The 22,096-nt window shown below is 41.1% G+C and overlaps 2 protein-coding genes across 2 annotated transcripts; both read right to left on the bottom strand.

Moving 5' to 3' along the window:
* Window positions 1-1,041: 1,041 nt before the first annotated feature.
* On the bottom strand, window positions 1,042-6,967 carry LOC143483332 (polymeric immunoglobulin receptor-like). The gene is made up of 6 exons (XM_076982175.1): window positions 6,943-6,967; window positions 6,000-6,014; window positions 5,435-5,755; window positions 5,010-5,318; window positions 2,152-2,220; window positions 1,042-1,289 (listed from the first exon to the last, which is right to left on the bottom strand). The coding sequence occupies exons 1-6, from the start codon at window positions 6,965-6,967 to the stop codon at window positions 1,228-1,230; spliced, it is 801 nt and encodes a 266-aa protein (XP_076838290.1). The 3' UTR covers window positions 1,042-1,227.
* LOC143483085 (uncharacterized) lies at window positions 6,786-15,804 on the bottom strand. Its single transcript, XM_076981801.1, has 14 exons — window positions 15,563-15,804; window positions 15,203-15,277; window positions 14,640-14,661; window positions 14,191-14,262; window positions 13,870-13,967; window positions 11,480-11,800; window positions 11,054-11,362; window positions 10,543-10,564; window positions 10,051-10,128; window positions 9,901-9,964; window positions 9,337-9,392; window positions 9,165-9,236; window positions 8,794-8,884; window positions 6,786-8,156 (listed from the first exon to the last, which is right to left on the bottom strand). The coding sequence occupies exons 1-14, from the start codon at window positions 15,639-15,641 to the stop codon at window positions 8,130-8,132; spliced, it is 1,386 nt and encodes a 461-aa protein (XP_076837916.1). The 5' UTR covers window positions 15,642-15,804; the 3' UTR covers window positions 6,786-8,129.
* Window positions 15,805-22,096: the final 6,292 nt, after the last annotated feature.

Here is a 22,096-nt window from a genome sequence, read left to right as displayed (position 1 = left end):
TCCTTTAGAGAGGAGCGCGTGCTCCTGAGGACCTTCTTTGATGCTGTGGTGGCATCAGCCATCTTTTATGGAGTGGTCTGCTGGGGCAGCAGCATCTCCACTGCTGACAGGAAGAGACTGAACAAAATCATCAAGAAGTCCAGCTCTGTCCTGGGGGGCCATCTTGACCCGGTGGAGGTGGTGGGAGACAGGAGGACCAGGACCAAATTCAAGCACATGTTGAAGAACCTGTCCCACCCCATGCACCACTCACTGTCAGCACTGAGCAGCTCCTTCAGTGCCCGGCTGCTGCACCCGCGCTGTGTGAAGGAGAGATACCGCAGGTCCTTCCTTCCACACGCTGTTTACATTTACATTTATGGCATTTAGCAGAAGCTCTTTTCCAGAGCGACTACGCTGTCAGACTGTACAACAGTCATTTGGATCAAGTCACGGGTTTTTGGTTTGCGCACTTTTTCTATTAAACCATCCTCTTTCCCTGAGACTTGGCGTGATCGCTTCCTTTTTGTTTCGCTCACCCTGCCCGTCACAGAAACTTTGTCACATTTCAGGAATAAACAACAGTAGATTTCTTGAATATCAACAATTGAATTAAATCTTTGTACTCCTAAATTATTATCAAAAATGTATAAATTATTGTTAAAATTTGATGGCTCAATCTCCCTTCCGATAGCCAAATGGGAACGAGGCCTTTTTAACAATGCAGATCAAAACTACACATATTACTACGCATATTATACATAATTGTTATCATTTGATCCGTACATAAAAACAAAGTTGTCCTCCATGGGGGGGGGGGGGACAACTTTGATAATGAAGATTTATTCATATAGCACATGTTCACATTCACTATAGTAAGTAGAACAAAAAACATGACAGTGTTGAAATATATGAAGAACAGACTGTCAGAAAAGAGAACTGAGACCATTATCTCATTAAAATTATTAGTTTTATAATATTTTGTAGTCTGTCCAGGGTGACTAGACACAGAAAAGGATTACAATAGCAAAAACAGGAGCTTTTCTTAATACAACAATAATATTCGACTTAATATGAAGGGATAAAGTTTAGTTATCTACAAGACACTGTAGTTAGACCAGGAATAAACAGCTGAAGGTGCTTGAAGATGCATTTCATGGTACACACTTGGTACAAAAAATTTAATCTTGATTTAAGATGCCAACAGAATGGGCAACAATCTTATCACCACAAGATTATCACCAATCTTCAGCCACAACAATCGTACATCAGTGGCTCAGTTGTGTGAAATGCAGAACTCCACGACATCTCTGAAACATAAAACAAATCATCGATGAATCACAATGGGCCGAACTGTTGAGACGTCAACAACGCATCACTTCCTGTGCACCTTATCTTGAGTAAAAACATAAAATGGCAGATTATTAAGATTCAGCCCTGTCAGAGTTATATTTGTTCAAGTCTTACAATAGCTACTTAGGAACACAGTCTGGCCCCGCCTTCACCTGTCAATCATGTTTTCATTCACCATATGCTCAGTGTTTTCATTCCAGTTGTCACACCTCCTGGTTTAGTCCTCTGCCTCTGGTTATTAGTTACACCTGTGTCTAGTTCTTCGTTAGTCTTGTGAATATATATCCTGTGTTCCTTGCTGGTCATTGTCCATAGCTCAGTCTTACAGCCTTCGTGGTATGTTCATTGTTTGTTTCTGTTATCTTTAGATTGTGTTTTTGTAAGCTTGTTTGTTATACGTTTTGTTCAATGTGTCTCTGCCTGTTATATATGTTGGCAAATTGACCCTGGACCATTCTATACTGGTATCTGACTATGATACTGGACTTGCCCATAATAAATCTCATTCTACTCAGTGAATCACTGTAATCACATCCCTGTAGCCTTTTCCTGTGTTCAAACTGTGCTTGTTGTAAATGGTATTTTCACATTCAGTGATTTAGGATCAACTGTAGAATCAAGTGTGACATGTAAACAGCAAATTGACGATGACACAGGAAGCTTTGTGCTGCCTTCTCAAATTATAAATGTGATGACATTTGTGTTTAAAATAAGTCAATGAAATAGTTAACATGGTTGTTGTAGTAATAGATATCGAACATAGCAGAAAAAAACATTACCTGGCTACATAAATTATAGATAAATAAGTATTGATTGTACCTGGAGTGGTCTGTGGAGTCGTCTTTCTGATGCTGGTTATCTTGTTAATAAGATTCTCCGACTGTGTCACTGCAGAACACAAACAGTAAAACCCCACATGTGATACTGAGGTGTGAGAAGCTTCATGAGGTCTTTAAAGCTCTGTGAGAAAGTGAAGTTTGTAAGATTGTTCCCATTGTAAGATCAGTATGTGTTGGTGTACAGGAATGGTCTCTCTGATGCTGGCTCTCCCTGTCAGGTGCCTCTGTCAGTATGAGGAGAGATTAAGCAGCTTGATGCATGAAATCTCAAATCAACACAGTAATATCAAACACCGTGTGATTATGGTCACAACACTATCTGTTCTGGTACCTGGAGTGGTGTGTGGATTGATATTTCTGATGCTGGATTTTCTATTGTCAGGTGTCATTTTCACAGCTATTATCACTATGAGGAAAGAATGAACAACTTCATCTTTCAGACACATTCTGGTATCAGAATAGAGAACATTTTTCAGTAAGATGTGATCTGGTTGCTACATCTGGGGGGTATTCCAGAAAGCGGGGTTAACAAACTCTAAACTTAACCCTGAACTCTGAGTTGTCTTACCCCGAGCTGACATACTCAGAGTTTTCGGTTCCAAAATGGCTGATCGGAGTTAAAGTAATCAGGGTCGCTCAACTCTGAGTAGGTTGACACAGACAGAAGCGCGTTCACGCGTAACTATGAAAGGCATTGTTAATGGAACGCAGATAAATAGGATTTATCATGGACTTAAACGCGAAAATCAGCCGAGCATCGTATTTCACACCACTGTAGCTTGAAGTATTAATGATATTAATAAATTAATATTTAGATATTATTAAATGTAATACTGCGGTAGCTGCTAGAGAAAGGCAGTCAGCATGTCAAAAAATTGCCAACAGAGTTAATGCGTGAGTGAAAATGATATTTTTATATTTAGCAGAAGGGTGCGATTATATTATTATATTCTCCAAATTTATAATACTGTATTGAGTTTTTAAATATTTTTTTTAATTGAACACTTACTAATTCCAGATCTAATCTGAGTGGTGTGAAACACATATGGCATCAGATAAAAATGAAGTATTAGAATATAGTACAAAGTGGTATGGCTGAACATAACTATATCTTATTCTTAAAATATATTCTAAAATATATTTATTTACAGGAAAAATGAAATAATGAAACATTACAGTGAATGTGACTGTAATGTATATTAAAAGGTTACAGGGTGGATGGTGAGGTGGGTGGTGGTGGTGCATGATTTAATGTGAAAAGCAATGATTGCAGATGGAGTCTCTGACAACTCCATCATCTCTGTTGTCACCCACATGCATTTAAGGTTCCTCATCTGTGGGCATGTCAGAGATGGTAGGCTGTCCCTCATCCTGGATGGTTGCAATGTTGTGTAATACCACATATGCCATTATTATGTGGCACACCCTCTCAGGGGTAACTCTGACCTCCTTCAGGCACTGGAACCTGGCCTCGAGGATTCCTAGGGTCATTTAAATTCTTGCCCTGGTTTTGCTGTGGGCCTGATTGTAGCGGGACTGTGGTCCAGGTGCAGGATCTGAATAGGGTAGACCTAAGGTAGGCCTATAGGACAGGCAGGGATACCCTCTGTCTCCATGAAGGAGGCCGTCATGTCCTATATCACACTAGGGTTTGCAATGATTTAACTATTAAACTGCATGTGAACAACTAGCAAAACTACCGCAGGCCTACTCTGTTCAGATTTGTTGTACAGTGTGGAATCATACACGGATCCTGGCCATCTGGTTTCAACATTTGTGATGAGGTGGGAAGCATCACATATGATCTTGATGGGAAGAACGGTCAGTTACAATAGCTACGTTATTTTTGTTACCATTAAAGATAAGTACATTATTCATTAAAGGATTATAAAGGTTAGTACCTGTACATTAATGCTATGGATGAATTTTCATGTTCTAATGGTGCTGGAATAGGTAGCATGTAGGTTCCATCAATACAGCCAATCACTCTAGGAAATCCTTAAAATGTAAATGGAATGAAGTTCATTATATATTGCCTCTCCTTTGCTTAATTTCTTTATTGTCCGTGTGAATTAAAGACAAACCAATGATGCTGTGAAATTCCTCTTTGATTTCCATAACTGGCTTAATCCCAGGAAACACCACAAAACCGGGCACTAGTCATTTTAATGCCGGACATAGTTTTCGGACAGACCGACATACAGTAGCTTTGCTGACAGATTCCGCATCTCCTACACTATAAAGAAAACTTCCACTACCAAAAAACGAAGACCGATATATAACAATCTGGAGAGAATTTAGGGCTGATCCGCGATGTGTAATATTTGAAATGTTATTATAATAATAAAGTTATTGATGTAAGTAATGGATTGTGCTGAAAACGATAACGTTCATTAAAAAAAATAATCCGAAAATGATAGTAGGCTTATGTCTATTCGAGGTTTTATAAGGCGTTCCCGACGAAGAACTCAGCGAATAAACTGAGTTTCAATATCCACATGATCTTCGAGGAAAGGACACGTCATGATGACGTGTTTGTAACTCTGGGTCAGGTCCAAGTTAACCTGCCAGCGAGCAGGTTAGCTTCAGAGCATAAGTTGCTATAGTAACTGACTCCAGTTCTCTCTAAGCTCGGTTTCTGGAACGGAAAACCTCGAGTTTCCGTGAACTCTGAGTTAACTTACCCGGGTTTTCTCGCTTAACCCGCTTCTTGGAACACCCCCCCATTCTCCATAAAATTTTGTTGTTTTGTCTCTAGGCACTGTTGTGATGTCTTAAAGATTCCCTGACATCATTTTCCTATTTAATTAATTACATAAACAGTACATGCAAACATACCTGTGACTAAATCTGTGACTGTGAGGTGAACAGGAACCTGTATATCTCCAACAGAGCACCAGTACCAGCCAGCATCACTCTTCTTCAGTCCATTCATCTCCACCTTGAAGGATGTTTTCCCATCATCACTGATCTGTACTGCTGAATTCTGGGATGTGTAAGTCCTCCCCACTGTGTAGCAGCTCCAGTCTGTAGATCTGCACCACTGCTTCTGTTTATTCTGATATGCAGCACTGTAGAGACACTGGACACTGACGCTGCTCCCCTCCTCTCCACTCACTCTGCTCCCCAACACAGACACCGCAGGAGCTGAACAAACACATATAAATACAGCAGTGTAAACATGTCCTCCATCATAAGAAACATCTGATAGAAGCCTTACAAACAGTCAGCAAGTCTATATTTAATACAGAGAGATTTCTTACCTGCACTAACTGTCAGATACAAATAATCCTTATCATCTGGATTATATTTATCACCAGTTTCAGCAGCACACCAGTACAATCCAGAGTGATCAGTGTTCAGTCTGTTCAGTTCCACAGTAAACATATTGTGGGTTGGATGATCAATAACTGATGTGCTTCCACGTGTGTTTGTATAAGTTACTATGGTGCAAAAGGACCAATAGTGTCCATGACACCAGAATTTGTTGTTTGATTTATAGGATTCATCATAAAAACATGGAATAGTGACAGAATCTCCACTTTTTACAGCAACATGTTTCAGCGTCCTCATACACTCTGAGTCTGCAGATACACACGCACGCATGCACACACACACACACGCACACACACACACACACACACACAGCTTTACAAATATCACTGTCTGTATCTCAGTACTGAGCAGGTAGGATTTATGTCCAATGTTAAAGTGAAGATCAGTTCAGAGATGTTTGGAGCCACACTGCACTCTGAAATAGGTCAGCTAATAAAGGACCAGTTACACTCATGAAACTGAAGACCACACAGGTGGTTCATAGGAGTGAACCAGCGCTGATCTTACCTGAGATACAGAGGAGAAACACAAAGAGAACGACAGAATCCATGAGAGAGTAACAGCACATGTAACAGTTGCTGCAGGACACAAATGACAAACACACTTCCTGCGCCAGACACTTGGTCATGTGCTTTTTGTTCACATCATTTTTCTCACATTTTTTGCTCTCTCATTATCATGTCTGGTCCCGCCTCCACCTGCCAGTCAGGTCATTATTTGTTTTTCTAAGTACCTCATTCCTTTTTTCATGCCTCGGTTTATCTCCTCACTGTCTTTTATTGATTTCAGGTGTTTCTAGTTTTGTTATTTATTTCCTTGTGTATCCTTCTCTTGCTGATGCTTTGTTCAGGTTAATGTTGGTGCCATGAATTTCTTTTCAGCTGTCCTTGTTTATGTATCTCAGTAGTTTAAATGTAAAATGTAAAAAATAAATGTAAATGTGCCATATTTTGTCAATTGTGATTTTTCACCGCAATCGAAATTTGTCCTCCGCTTTTTACCCATCTGTGCAGTTAGAACACACACACACACACACACACACACACACACACACACACACTAGTGATTACTAGGGGGCTGTGGATCACATGTGCCCAGAGCGGTGGGCAGCCCTAGCCCAGCACCCGGGGAGCAGTTGGGGTTAGGTGACTTGCTCAAGGGCACCTCAGTCATGGCCTCAGGTCTGGGAATCGAAACCACGACCCTCCAGTCACAAGACCAGTTCCCTACCACCAGGACATGACTGCCCATGGCCCATTAACTGTATCGAGTGTGAGTGAAGCAGGATGCCGAGACGAGAGAGCAGTTCCAATATCGTCGTTTTATTTACAGATAATAGCACGTTTAGCTCCAGAAAACACAACACGCAGACGAATAGACTCAACAAAGATGAGCAACAAGCATCAGCACATCAGCACATATTACATACACTCACATCCGACGAAGACGAATGGAATCATTCGTCCCAAGATCACACTGTGGCAGAAACTGTGGCAATTGCAGCGACCCCATGATCACACACTCCATTTTTGTTATTCTGTCTCTGGTCAGTGTTGATACTATGTAACCTTCTTCAACCTCGTGGAGAAGCTGGATGCCTTTTGCAGTGTCTCCCCAAAGCATCATGCTGCTTTAGTTAGATTGCAGCAGTGACTGAATACACGAGGACACACTGTGGAACTTATGAGGCTGTCAGATACCTACTGGGTTTGCAGAGAACAAGCACTGAAGGCCCTTCAGAGATATATGAAAGCACAACCCTTGATGAGATCTGTGAAAGATCTGCCTAACCTGGCCCTAGGTTGACCTGGGAAAATGTACAAAAGCAATTAACTTCTCATTCATCCTCTGCATGGAAATCACCATCCTAGCGTTTTAACTCACTGTTGTTGCATCAAACTTAAAATGTTTTAGAAATGTCACATTCCATTATGTAATGCATATGCCCCTGTCACAACATCCTTGACAAAATTCCTGGAGTGCAGGTTACACTGCTAACCAGAAATACCAATATTGCTCCAACTACTGAAACCCACACAAACATGACAGATCCATGCTTTAGATGGAGAAACAGATGATGCATTAGTTAGCAGTTTACTGAACTACAGTACTCAGTAAACCAATGCTTCATGTTGAAGGGATTCTTGTTCCTCTCCTGTATATCTTCTATGCTTCTTTCATTTCTGCTTTTGTCTGAGGCTGTTTTATCACATTTGATATTAAACTGAAGGTTTATGTTTAGTTCTGTAATTTTTCTGAATGTCTCTCTGGCTGTTTTCTGTGCCACAATGCCATGTGCACAATGTACTGCTGTGAAAATGTGCACTGAGGTTTTAGTAGTTTCTGAAGATTCAGAAGTTTAATACATATAATCATTTTTATTAACCAAAGCTTTGGACAAAACAAAATCTTCAAACAAATTACAAATATGTTTTATACCTAAAACAAACACAGCAATAATGTTGTCATTAATTAATAGTAATTCCTAATTCAATTACAACAAAAATGAATAGAGAGAGAAAAACAATGCAGCGTTTAATTAATTAAGAGAGTAAAGGAGGTGTGATTACAGCAGAGGGGAGACACACTGGACTCTCATCAGTGAGGAGGCGTCTCAGACCATCAATGTGAAACACTGAACTCAGGACCCTTTGGGGTTTAAACAGTTTGAAATGAGACACAGGTGTAAATAATAATGAGTGAACTGGTGATTGTGGGCTGGAGTTGGAAGGGGACGTGATTGGTGTATGAGACCTGGCGGGATTCAGGTGACAGTGAGATGTCAACTTAGGCACACTGACTACTACTGCAGGCCTGGAACTGTGTGAGATCCTGAGGGACTTCTTGAGATTTTTTGTAAGTTGATGTCATTCCACGGTTGTCAGTCATATTCATCATTAAGTGGATTTTCCAGCAGTAATGCTTTGCTGGAAAGATTCAAATGACAATCTCCTAAGTCAAGTTCACAGGCCAGCTAAAGTCACTGAAGTCACTGAATCCACTGTGCCGTATCACTAAGGCCCCGCCCCCTGTCAGGTCATGTTAAACATTTTGAAAGCAGGGTGGTAAAAGAACTACACCCCATAACTGCCCTGCTCTCTTATATTCACGTCTATATCTGCCTTATAAAACAGTTTTAGTATTTTGACAACAAATCTGATACCCTACAGATCCCCAAAGTGTTTAAATTAAAATGATGTAATAATTGGAAATGAACCTAAATTACTGGAGAAGTTGTTCAGATGAAGGATAAAATCAAATGATTTTGTTAATTGAAAGTACTTACTGTCCGCTTGGTGAGCAATGATAGGACCAACACACAAATTTTAATGGTTAGCAACAGAACTGTAGATGATGTCATCATGAGCATCTGGAGGCTGTTGGAACAGGGGAGAGGTGAAAGATGAAGGTCAGCCAAAGTCTTCATCAGCACAACTGCTGGTTATTAAAAGCTCCACAACATCTCCAAGATACTTAATATGGATTTATAAGTTAAGCGTTATACGTCATTCTTACAAACAACTAAAGCCAGTTTATACTGTACTGTTAGCTATCACACACAATCAAATAATGATGCATCTCATCAGACCCTCTAAACAACAACAATAATAATATTGATATGTTTGTGTTAATGACTAAGTTTCAGAATAATCAGACCTTCTCCAAGCTCCTTTGTTTTGACTTCTTTGACTTGAAACCAATTGAACTGTACAGCATCGTATCATCAGACTGAAAGAGCAGGAGAGCATTTTAAGAAGAAATTCAGAACTTGCTGTTTTTCAGCTAATCAGTACAATGACTGGGATCACACATGAAGTTCAGTACTAACCGTGGAGGCTGCAGTGTGTGTGTCTGCTTCTGCAGAGCCGGCTGACCTTGGTACTTCTGGATGTGATTGAAGTGATAGTTAGATAATGTCAGTTAGTTAATAGCCAGTTAAACTACACTCCCCAGCCACTTTATTAGAAACACTTATTGATGAGTATTTATCAATTTTGGGGTTTGTGTTTGTAAGTGAAACTAGACACTACAGCCCCTCTGTTGCTTAGTTTGACACAAATAATTTGCATTGAATGTGTTAGTGGTCAGTGTTGACCAAAGGACATTTGCTTTGCTGGATATTTTCAATTACAGTCCAGTCTTCTATAGTACAGACACTGACACTTAAGCAACACTCTTACAAACTCTCGCAACCATCCTGTGAGTGACTCATGACTGACCAGTGCAGTGTTCGTGTTTACAGTGAAGTGATAAGAGTACAATAACTAAAATTAACGCTGCCTTTCAGGATGTTTTAAAGTGTTTTTAATAGCAATAGCTTCAATGTCTTTAGGTCTTATCCACGTCAGGGACACTTACTACACTTCCTCATTGACATACAGATGCTACAAACCAGAACGGTCAGCAGCAGAAGTCCCACCCCCATCAGACTCCAAACGACTGTTTTCCTTTCTTCCCTGTAGAGGTGACAATAAATCAATAAATGTATGTTATGTACACTGGAAAGATTTGTAGAAGTGATCAGCAATGAATCGTCAGTTACTTGGTTTCCTGGGTTTGTTCTTTGTTTTCAGTTGTATTCATGTGAGTTATAGCTGTAGAAGAAAATGTGACATTTTGTCTAAAAAAAGGAAAGAAAAGATATGGTGTTATTATGGTGTTAACCAGATAGTAGACAAGAAAGTGTGAGGTTGTTAACCAGAAAACTAAAATGAACTCTTACAGAACTGACAAAAGATACTCACTGATACAGTACTGTTTTAGACTGTAGAAATTCATGTAAAGTCATATTTACAGAAAAGTATTAAAAATATGGAGTGAGTAACAGAAAGGAAAAGCATATTATACAAGGATCAAGAAATAAATATTTACATTTGGACACTATAAACTACCACCTTAATAAACACATCAGATGCAACGTATAACACAGCAGTTCCACTCTGAGTCAGGACCATATTCACAATTAACAGATACCATGTGATGGACCTCAGTTGTTTTCTTAAGTACAATGTTGGAAAGTGATGATTAAACTTACATGCTGTCCTCACTGCTGGAAACTGCAGTCACATATGTCGTTAAAGTGGAACAGAATTAACAAATATATTTTATAATCACCCAAAATAGCAAAATTCTCATTAAAAAAAACCAGTAGCCTACATGTGCAGCTACCAGAAGTGTCCAGAGTGATGGAGCTGTGATCAAAATCTAAAAATGAGAGAAGGTCAATTTTGACCACCTGATGATTTCTAACAAAACTTGTGATACAGCACTGCTTACATGTCAATAGTAATAGAGAGACCAGAAATTACTGCAACATGCCAGTATTAGAAAGACCAGTTATATTTGTGGTCCTTACAGTGCTTACATGTATTTCATAGTATAATAACTGCAGTGTCAAAATTCTAAATAAATGCACTTCTCAGGATCACTGTCACAGGATTAGTTATTCTGTCTCTAGTCAGTGCTGTCATGTTTTACATGTTCATCTGCATATATTTTCACCATTTAATCACTTCATTAAAACACAAAGGTACATGTAAACATACCTGTGAGTGCATCAGTGACATTGAGGTGAACAGGAACCTGTACATCTCCAACAGAGCACCAGTACCAGCCAGCATCACTCTTCTTCAGTCCAGTCATCTCCACCTTGAAGGATGTTTTCCCATCATCACTGATCTGTACTGTTGAATTCTGGGATATGTAAGTCCTCCCCACTGTGTAGCAGCTCCAGTCTGTAGATCTGCACCACTGCTTCTGTTTATTCTGATATGCAGCACTGTAGAGACACTGGACACTGACGCTGCTCCCCTCCTCTCCACTCACTCTGCTCCCCAACACAGACACCGCAGGAGCTGAACAAACACATATAAATACAGCAGTGTAAACATGTCCTCCATCATAAGAAACATCTGATAGAAGCCTTACAAACAGTCAGCAAAGTCTCTATTTAATACAGAGAGATTTCTTACCTGCACTAACTGTCAGATACAAATAATCCTTATCATCTGGTTTATATTTACCACCAATTTCAGCAGCACACCAGTACCATCCAGAGTGATCAGTGTTCAGTCTGTTCAGTTCCACAGTAAACATATTGTGGGTTGGATGATCAATAACTGATGTGCTTCCACGTGTGTTTGTATAAGTTACTATGGTGCAAGAGGACCAATAGTTTCCATGACACCAGTATTTGTTGTTTGATTTATAGGATTCATCATAAAAACATGGAATAGTGACAGAATCTCCACTTTTTACAGCAATGTGCTTCAGCGTCCTCATGTTCTCTGAGTCTGCAGACACACACACACACACACACACACACACACACACACACACACACACACACACACTGCTTTACAAAGATTTGTCTGTGTCTCTGTACTGAGCAGGAAGGATTTATGTCCAATGTTAAAGTGAAGATCAGTTCAGAGATGTCTAGAGCCACACTGCACTCTGAAATAGGTCAGCTAATAAAGGACCAGTTACACCCATGAAACTGAAGACCACAAAGGTGGTTCATAGGAGTGAACCAGCGCTGATCTCACCTGAGATGCAGCTGAGATGGACATATATTGTACAAAACTATTCTGTCATAAAACTTTGAAATCAGATCATGGAGGAATGTTACAAACACACTGTCAACAAGGTTATTCCTGGACCTGCTTTTATCCATGAATGTATAATGCATGACAATTCAGTTAATATTATAAATGTAAAGATGTGGAGCTCGGAGGCCCCCAGTCATTGAGTCTTCTGGTAATCTGAGATGTTGATGCTGTCATCCAGCCATGTCATGTTCACTCTAGTTGTGATAATGACTTGGGTGGAAAGCAATGGCTCAGTGAGCCCTCATGACTGTGGTCACCTGCAGGCCCCTCCCTTTAGTTATGCTGCTAGTGATAAGCCTGCCGCAGCCACATGCTAATCACTGGCACTTGTGCTATATACACTCACTGGCCATTTCATTAGGTACACCTGTCCAACTGCTCATTAATGTAAATGTCAAATCAGCCAATTACATGGCAGCAACTCAGTGCATTTAGGCAAGTAGACATGGCCATGACGATCTGCTGCAGTTCAAACAGAGCATCAGAATGGGGAAGAAAGGTGATTTAGGTGACCTTGAACGTGGCATGGTTGTTGCTGCCAGATGGGCTGGTCTCAGAAACTGCTGACCTACTGGAATTTTCACGTACAACCAGAGAATGGTCAGAAAAAGAGAAAATGTGAGCAGCAGTTCTATGGATGCAAATGCCTTGTTAATGCCAGAGATCAGAGGAGAATGGCCAGACTGGTTCGAGCTGATGGAACACCAACAGTAACTCAAAGTAACCAGTCATTACAACCGAGGCATGCAGAAGAGCATCTCTGAACACACAACATGGCTGATGGGCTACAGCAGCAGAAGACCACACCGGGTGCCACTCCTGTCAGCTAAGAACAGGAAACTGAGGCTACAATTTGCACAGGCTCACCAAAACTGGACAATAAAGGATTGGAAAAACGTTGCCTGGTCTGAGGAGTCTCGATTTCTGCTGCGTCATTCAGATGGTAGGGTCTGAATTTGGCTTCAACAACATGAAAGCATGGATCTATCCTGCCTTGTATCAACGGTTCAGGCTGGTGGTGGTGGTGCAATGGAGATGCGGATATTTTTCTGGAATACTTTGGGCGCATTAGTACCAATTGAGCATCACTTCCAGCAGGATAATGCGCTATGTAATAAAGCGCAAATAATCTCAGACTGGTTTCTTGAACACGACAATGAGTTCACCGTACTCGAATGGCCTCCACAGTCACCAGATCTCAATCCAAGAGAGCACCATTGGGATGTGGTGGAACGGGAGATTTGCATCATGGATGTGCAGCTGACAAATCTGCAGCAACTGTGTGATTCTATTATGTCAATATGGACCAGACTCTCTGACGAATATTTCCAGTACCTTGTTGAATCTACCCCACAAGGATTAAGGGAGTTCTAAAGGCAGAAGGGGGTTCAACTCGGTACTAGCAAGATGTACCTAATAAAGCAGCCGGTCAGTATATATGGATGTGTAATTTGATGTTTACATATTTCACCTATATTTTGTATCCTGGTTACATGCTTCTACCAAAGATAATTCTGTACAAGCAATTAGGAGATGGTCTGGCTTGCCCTTGACTGTGCCGATGCCATTGATAGATGTGACCCATGACTGACCAGTGCAGTGTTCATGTTTACAGTGAAATGATGAGTACTTAATCCAGTAACCTTAAGCCAATAACTAAAATCAAAGCAACCTTTCAGGATGTTTTAATGTGTTTTTAATAGCAATAGCTTCAAGTGTCTTTAGGTCTTACCCCCGTCAGGGACACTTACTAAACTTCCTTATTGACATACAGATGCAGAAAACCAGAACGGTCAGCAGCAGAAGTCCCACCCCCATCAGACTCCAAATGACTGTGATCTTTTTGTCCCTGAGGAGGGGACATATTTGTTAGCACAAGTCATTTCTTACTAAATGAATCAGAGGACAGTATATTTAGAGAGTATTCATCCTGTATTTTACATCACTGTGGAGTGTAACCAGTGATGGGCAGTACATTTATCTCTCATAGATGTGTTTTTGCACATCAATAAATGTATGTTATGGACACTGGAAAGATCTGTAGACGTGATCAGCAATTAATCTTCAGTTACTTGTTTTCCTGGGTTTGTTCTTTGTTTTCAGTTGTATTCATGTGAGTTGTAGCTGTAGAAGAAAATGTGACACTTTGTCCAAAAAAAAAGAAAAGAATATGGTGTTATGGTGTTAACCAGATAGTAGACAAGAAGGTGTGAGGTTGTTAACCAGAAACTTAAAATGAACTCTTTAACAGAATTAACAGAACTGACAAAACTTATACAGTACTCACTGAAACAGTACTGTTTTAAACTGTAGATTTATAGAAAAGCATTAAAATATGGAGTGAGTAACAGAAATGAAAAGTATATTAAACAAGGATCAAGAAATGAATGTCTACATTTGGACTATAAACTACCACCATAGTAAACGCATCAAATGCAACGTATCACAATTAACATATGTCATGTGATGGACCTCAGTTGTTGTCTTCAGTACAATATAGGAAAGTGATAAATGAACTTACATGCTGTCCTCACTGCTGGAAACTGCAGTCACAGATGTCGTTAAAGTAGAACAGAATTAACAAATTAATTCTAAAAGCATTTATAAGAGCTAAACTCAAATTTTCTAAAAAACAAAATCACTGTATTGTGTGCACAGGTGTGTGCGTGTGTGTGTGTGTATTATTAAACAGTAAGTGTCCGTATCAGTGTAATGAGAATGACTGCTGCTATGTTTATTTCTGTAAGAATCATGGTGGAGACATGAATCAATGTAATCACATCCCTGTAGCCTTTTCCTATGTTCAAACTGTACTCATTGTAAACGGCATTTTCACATTCAGTGTTTTAGGAATGACTGTAGAAACAAGTGTGATGTGTAAACAGCAACCTGATGGTGACATAAAGCTTTGTGCTGCCTTGTCAAATGAGAAATGTGATGACAGTTGTGTTTAGCGGATTGTAAAATGTAAGTCTGTGTAATAATGTATATGGATAGTGTAGTAATAGTTATCCAACCTAACCAGCATGGTTCATAACATCAAACAACTTATTCCTGTGGGCATAACACTATATGTTCTGGTACCTGGAGTGGTGTGTGGATTGGTCTCTTTGATGCTGGTTTTCTCATTGTCAGCAGTCATTGTCACAGCTGTTGTCACTATGAGGAAAGAATGAAAAAATTACTTTTCAGTCATATTCTGGTATCACTGAGAACATTTTTCAATAAGATGGTCTCTGGTTGCTCTGTTCTCCATACTGAAAATGTTGCATTCAGGACACAACAGAGACCAAATATGAAAGAGAAAAAAACTGACTCACTTCTACTCTTGTACACTAGGACTAAATCTACTATCACACCTCAGACACAGGATTAGTTGGTCATTAACATATAATTTCACCATTTAATTACTACATTAAAACACAAACGTGCATGCAAACATACCTGTGAGTGCATCAGTGACCTGTACATCTACAACAGAACACCAGTACCAGCCAACATCACTCTTCTTCAGTCCAGTCATCTCCACCTTTAAGGATCTTATTCCTTCCCCGATCCAAACTGCTGAATTCTGGGATGTGTAAGTCCTCCCCACTGTGTAGCAGCTCCAGTCTGTAGATCTGCACCACTGCTTCTGTTTATTCTGATATGCAGCACTGTAGAGACACTGGACACTGACGCTGCTCCCCTCCTCTCCACTCACTCTGCTCCCCAACACAGACACCGCAGGAGCTGAACAAACACATATAAATACAGCAGTGTAAACATGTCCTCCTCCATAAGAAACATCTGATTGTGTCAGGGCTGGACCCAGGACCGTTCCCCCTATCGCCACAAGAGGGCGCACTCTACCCATGTCTGTCAGGGCTGGGTCCAGAACCTTCCCCACGGTCGCCACTAGAAGGAGTGCTAGACTGAATGCGCAAACGAGACACAATCAGCGGTGAGGACCTGCAGCTGTGCCTTCCCCTATTTAACAGGCACAGTAGCAGTGCCTCAATGCTGAGTTGTTCGTTGCCTCTCGCTCGTACTGCCAGCCGGTATACTGCTCTTCTCTAGTGCGTTACTCTCTCGTTTGTTTAATCTTTCCTCTGTTACTCTTCGAGTCTCTCTCCTGCGCCCTTCCTGGCCTACCTCACGTTTTCCTTCGCTGTTTCCTTCCTGTACCATTGTTTCATTGTTTTGTTCATTTGTGCTCCTGTTTTGTGCAGACACGTTGAGTTATTGCCTCCGTGTGTTTTTGGTTCTTTGGTTTCTTTGTTTTGTTCGTTTGTGCTCCTGTTTTGTGCAGACACGTTGAGTTATAGCCTCCGTGTGTTTTTGGTTCTTTGGTTTCTTTGTTTTGTTCGTTTGTGCAGACACGTTGAGTTATTGCTTCCGTGTGTTTTTTAGTTGGTATTTTCAGAGACTTGTTCTCTACTTTTGTTTTCTGCGTTTCCCGCTCCTCGCAGAGGCCTCAGTTCACTGTTTGTGTTTGGAGTTTGCTCCTGAGCCCATCAAACAAAAACCCTGTGGGTCCTCTGTAGTCTGAGGACCCCCGTTACAGATAGAAGCCTTACAAACAGTCAGCAAGTCTATATCTAATACAGAGGGATTTACTTACCTGCATTAACTGTCAGATACAAATAAAGAATGTAATAAATAAGTAACATGCTTCAGCGTTCTCATGCTCTATGAGTCTGCAGTAACATACATATCCATACAACTCTTACTGAGGTACTACTGTACAGCAGTCACTGTGTCTCAGTACTGATCATAAGATTTATGTACGATGGTAAAATTAAGATGACTTCAGAGATTATTTCAGATTCAGAGATTACTTCAGAGGGCCACATTATACTTTGAAAAATGTCAGCTAATAAAGGACTATTTAAACCCATGAAACTGTGAAGACCACACAGATGGTTTATAGGAGTGAACTAACGCTGATCTTGCCTGATATGCAGAAGAGACACACAAAGAGAACGACAGAATCCATGAGAGAGTAACAGTACACGAAACACTTCCTGCAGGGCACAAATGACACTTTCTGCATCGGGGATGAGACACTTGGTCTAAGTCATGTTCTCATTTTCTCACATTATTTCCTCTCTTGTTATTATTATGTCTGGCCCTGCCTCAACCTGCCACTCAGGTCATCATTTGTTTTTCTAATTACCTTGTTCCTTTTTTCACACCTCTTTATGTCCTGGCCCTCTTTTACTGGTTTCAGCCGTTTCTAGTTTTGTTTGTTTGCTTAGTTTGGTATTTAGAAATATCTAGTCTTCTCTTTCTGATGCTTTTTTATGGTAATGTTGGTGATATGAATTTCTTTTCAGCTGCCCTTGTTTAATGAATCCTTGTTTATGTATCTCTGCAGTTCACCTGTATCGAGTGTGAATGAAGCAGGATGAGAGAGCAGTTCCAATAACGTAGTTTTATTTACAGATAATAGCACATTTAGCTATTTAGGAGTTCACAACATCCTTAACCCCACCTAAGGCCCCTAAATGAGGCGCCGTGTGAGACACATCATTTTGTGAATGGCGATAAAGTGGCAGCTATAGTCTGGGCTGGCTCGGATGCGGCTCCTCCGGCCACCACAGCGAGCACATTTTGCGAGCCAGCTCTAGGCAGAGTCATCGCTGTTATGCGGGGACACGCGCATAAACCACATGGTCTGTGGCGGTACGTGAACGCGCATACACTGCGTAGGGTTGTATTAAACCCAAACGCTAAAACCACAAAACAAAAACGAAAAACCGAGACCACCGCCAAAACGCTCGTGGGAAAAGATAGAAGAAAAAGAGAGAAGGCAAAAAGCAACGTGGAGTATACCAGGAAACGTTACCGGCTGACTGCTCTAGAGAAACAAACAACTCAGCGAAGAAGAGATGGCAGCGGCCTCCCTAAGTAGGGAGCAAATCAGCTGCATCTCATCTTCACTGATTACGTCTACTAGATGTAGGCCGTGACCGCCCTCTGGTGATCATAGGCGGGGCAGTGCTGGGGCCTGCGTATCAGCGTAGAAAGCGTATCAGCGTAGTTTATGTAGCATTTGTAAAGCACTCATGCCACTGAACAGAAACTGCGACATAGAGCCCTCTATGGTCACAAAACTCGATGGTGACAGAATCTGGTGTAACACCGGTGTTCTACAGGTGTTCTGTCGATTTGTCCTACCTTGTCGAAATGTCCTACCGTAGAGCATATTGATAGAGGTGGCTGTCGAATATTTCCTACCGTGTCCGAGGGCATCGCGTATTTGTAGACGTATCTCTGTAGAGTTTGTTTACCATATGGAAACGTCATAATGTAGCACAAATCAGCGTTTAAAAGGTAAGATAATCTATAAATTAAAAGTTTTATTTTGCGTATTCATGTATTGTTATTAATATTAATACAAGCAAATTGGATTATTTACATCTTTGTATGAACATGTTTTTAGCCTGTGTGAGAATGAGGAGGCAGGAAAAATCGATGGGTGTAGTAGCGCCAAAATCATGACGTAATAGTGACTTGTGCATGCGCAGTAAGCCTAGGTAGGAGCATTCGATGGGTAGGAAAATTCGACAGAACACCTGTTCTTGGGTCCACACCTTTTTCTTCAAACCATGCAGTGGTTTTATTTACTGAATCCCACCGTGTCACAGCTATATTGGAGACATAGTGATTTTGGAAAGAATTGGGCTAAAATTTTCCTGTATATCTTCTATGCTTGTTTAATTTCTGCTTTTGTCTGAGGCTGTTTTTACCACATTTTGTATTTATATCGAAAGTTTGTTTTGTTCTTCTGTAATTTTTCTGAATGTCTCTGTGGATGTTTTCTGTGCCACGATGCCATGTGCACAATGTACTGCTGTGAAACTGTGCACAAAGGTTATATGTTACATTGCATACGACGCAGGAGCAGAGGAGGACACATGCAGAATAGAGCAAACTTTATAAAAGACTTAACAACTCACGTCACAGTACCACATTATAAAACAGCTAACATCCTTACTAAATGTCCGCTCACTCACAAACAAGTCTTTTGTAATAGCTAAATTAATTGAAGATTACTGTCTGGACTTTCTTTTTCTAACAGAGACTTGGCTTGATAGCAATGGAGCAATAGTGCTAAATGAGGCTTCGCCTCCCGACTTTAACTATTTTAATGTCTCCAGAGTAAACAAGAGAGGTGGTTGTGTTGCATGTTTTTACCATAAAGCATTCCGCTGTAAGCAGATCTCATTGGGGGAACATCCTACGTTTGAATATCTGGCAGTACAACTCAACAGTACTTATTCAGTTCTTTTGGTTGTTGTCTATCATCCTCCCAGACTACATGCAGATTTTCTTGAGGATTTAGAGGAAATGCTTTCAAGGATTTTGGTTGATTTTGATTATGTTTTAATTGCTGGGGATTTTAATATTCATATGGATATATCCACAAATCCAATCACTTCAGAGTTCATGAGGATGCTTAACTCTTTTGATCTCATACAGCATGTATCAAGCCCAACTCATAAGCATGGCCACATTTTAGATTTGATCATTTCAAAACATACATTAGACAGACTCTGATGCATCAGTAAAACATTACACACAATTTACAACACAATTTGCACGAATGAAAATCAAAATCTAACATTGCCTAACATTGCAGCCAACATTTAATAGACGACCATTCAGCCACAGCCCATCTCAGTCAACCCCCTGACATTTCGGCAAGCTGAACCGGGCCGTTTCCGGACGGAACGAAATAAACAGGCCTCGGTTCCTCACCAACCACTTTTTGCCGCCCGCAAGTCCGTCGCCCCTGAAGAACAAACAGTGGTATGAACTCTCGTTATTTTCTCTTTTTGTACTTAAAAGAAACACCAATAACTTTGTAAGCAGAATAAAAGACAAGCATTAGAAACTATTTGTCTAGCGTCCTCTTTTCATTTTAAATATTTCGTTCACTGCACGTTGCATGTGAGTGAGGGCCCCGATAGAGGTTTTGAGGATAAATTTGATGTTGGAAAACATGATTGCTAGGTTGTCACTGCTATTGTGTGGGATTGCGTGTGGGCTGCGGCAATGGTGCAAACCACAATAGAACAAGAAGACCTGTTCTCATTTCCTCGATCTAAACCACACGTGTCACTAGCAAACGTGTGCGAGGAGCCACAATGGCAGGACGTTGGTGAATGGATGACAGAGATGTCTGACATTACCGATTGGGAGAGAGTTCCTGGCAGGAACACCATGTTTAGCCCTAGCAGGAGGGCGTGGATGCAGCCGGCGCCGTGCTGGCTCCCCTGCAGGTGGGGAGTGGAACTGATTAAACCCCTTGGTATTTTTTAGCCGCCTCCCTTACCCTCTCAGAGAAAAAAAAAATGAGAGGAAGAGGAACTCAGAACTGTTCCTGCAGCATTATGGGCACCAGGTAAGAGCGATGTTGGGGCTCATACGGGGGGTGTGAGCCCATACACATCACCCCAAAATCTTACTATAGGCCAAAACAACATCAATACCCTTTGAAGCCTGAGGCGCTCAAAGGAAATTAGGCCAGTTTTTCCAATCACTTAGGCAAGCTGGAGTGATCGTACTGTGCCCTAACTCACCCGTGCACACTCCAATTTTTCCAGTTAAGAAAACAGGGCGGGAAGAATGGCGATTTGTGCAGGATTTGCTGGCTGTCAATGCAGCAGTACACGTTAGAGCCCCAAAAGTGCCAAATCCTCACAATATTCTTTCCCAGATTCCCCCAGATAGCCAGTGGTTCAGTGTAGTGGCCCTAGCAAATGCATTTTCGTGCATACACATCACCCACCATTTACAATGCAGCGCTGCGAGACAGTCTGGCCTCTCTGAAACTTCCAGAGGGCATTGCACTGTTGCACTACGTAGATGTTCTGATACTCTGTGTAAACACATGAGAAGTATGCAAAGAGAGCCATAGTGGCATTGCTACATCACCTAGCAAGGGAAGGCCACAAGGTCCCTAAGCAAAATTGCAATATTGCTGAAAAAAGTGCACTTCCTGGGTCATGACCTAGTATGTATTGAAATTCTGACACAACAAACAGATAAAAATAACATTTGTTAAAGAGAATAAGCCCGCTTGAACAAATGAGTCTGAAATAAAAGTTCTGAGTTTCTGAGTTTTGAATTCTGAAATAAAAGTTCAGAATTGATGTGTGTGTTCAGTGTTCGTATGTGTTTGGGAAGTGTTGACGTTAAAGGACCAGTGTTTTGACTCAAGCCCACAGTGACAGACAGAGGCCAGTAGCCTACTTTTCAGGAAAACTAGACCCCGGGGCAGCCTGGGTGTGGGCACTGGTAGCATTCAGAGATATAGTGGGGTACGCTCAACTCGCCCTTTGGGTCAAACATGCTGTTTCTCAAATTTTAAAGGACCAGAAAAAAAAAAAAGCACATTTATCCACACGGAGGTTTTGGAAACAATATCACTCCCGCCACATTATTCTGCCCAAGCAGCTGAGCTCACCATTCCTTACCAGCTCAAGGTCAAAGATAAAGCACCAACTAATTTCACAACTGCAATCATCAAATGTGCCGCACACACCAGAACAGGCGACACAGTAGCAAAAGGCAATGCCTTCACAGACTCCACAGCCCAACACACAGTTTTGCAGGCTCCAAACACACAAATGATGCTAACGGATCACAGTAACAGAGAAGACACACCCTTAACAACCAGAGCAATACAAACACAAGCCACAATGTAAGACAAACAGAGATGGGCAAAAGGGGGGGTGCAAAACAATGGGGGGAGTCTGGACACACACACGGAGACAGGTAAGACGTGTGTCCCTACAGCCTATATGAGAGGACTGATTGAAATTGCTCATGGGAGGAGTCACAATGAGCAAAGGGGGGATAGTAGCATGCAATAGCATGCACTAAGAATAACCACACTCACCCAAAAAAAAAAAATTTTTGTTCACATTGTCTGGTGTCCCACCACAGGGGTATAACAGACCTAAACATGCACCCGCCGGACACCTG

The sequence above is a fragment of the Brachyhypopomus gauderio genome, chromosome 19 (genome assembly GCF_052324685.1).
Source record: "Brachyhypopomus gauderio isolate BG-103 chromosome 19, BGAUD_0.2, whole genome shotgun sequence".
Lineage (NCBI taxonomy): Eukaryota > Metazoa > Chordata > Actinopteri > Gymnotiformes > Hypopomidae > Brachyhypopomus > Brachyhypopomus gauderio.
This window is presented reverse-complemented; position numbering and strand designations above follow the sequence as displayed.

What these genes read in the sequence shown, in the direction of transcription:
- LOC143483332 (XM_076982175.1), bottom strand. Translation starts at nt 6,967, where the DNA reads ATGATTCCATTCGTCTTCGTCGGAT. An exon ending in AGTCACAGATTTAGTCACAG is followed by an intron (nt 2,221 to 5,009) that starts GTATGTTTGCAT and finishes TGTGTTCTGCAG; the next exon opens with TGACACAGTCGGAGAATCTT. An exon ending in GACTCCACAGACCACTCCAG is followed by an intron (nt 1,290 to 2,151) that starts GTACAATCAATA and finishes TTTATGTTTCAG; the next exon opens with AGATGTCGTGGAGTTCTGCA.
- LOC143483085 (XM_076981801.1), bottom strand. Translation starts at nt 15,641, where the DNA reads ATGACTGGACTGAAGAAGAGTGATGTTGGCTGGTACTGGTGTTCTGTT. An exon ending in GTATCTGACAGTTAGTGCAG is followed by an intron (nt 11,363 to 11,479) that starts GTAAGAAATCTC and finishes GTGTTTGTTCAG; the next exon opens with CTCCTGCGGTGTCTGTGTTG. An exon ending in TTCTGCTGCTGACCGTTCTG is followed by an intron (nt 9,393 to 9,900) that starts GTTTGTAGCATC and finishes AATCACATCCAG; the next exon opens with AAGTACCAAGGTCAGCCGGC.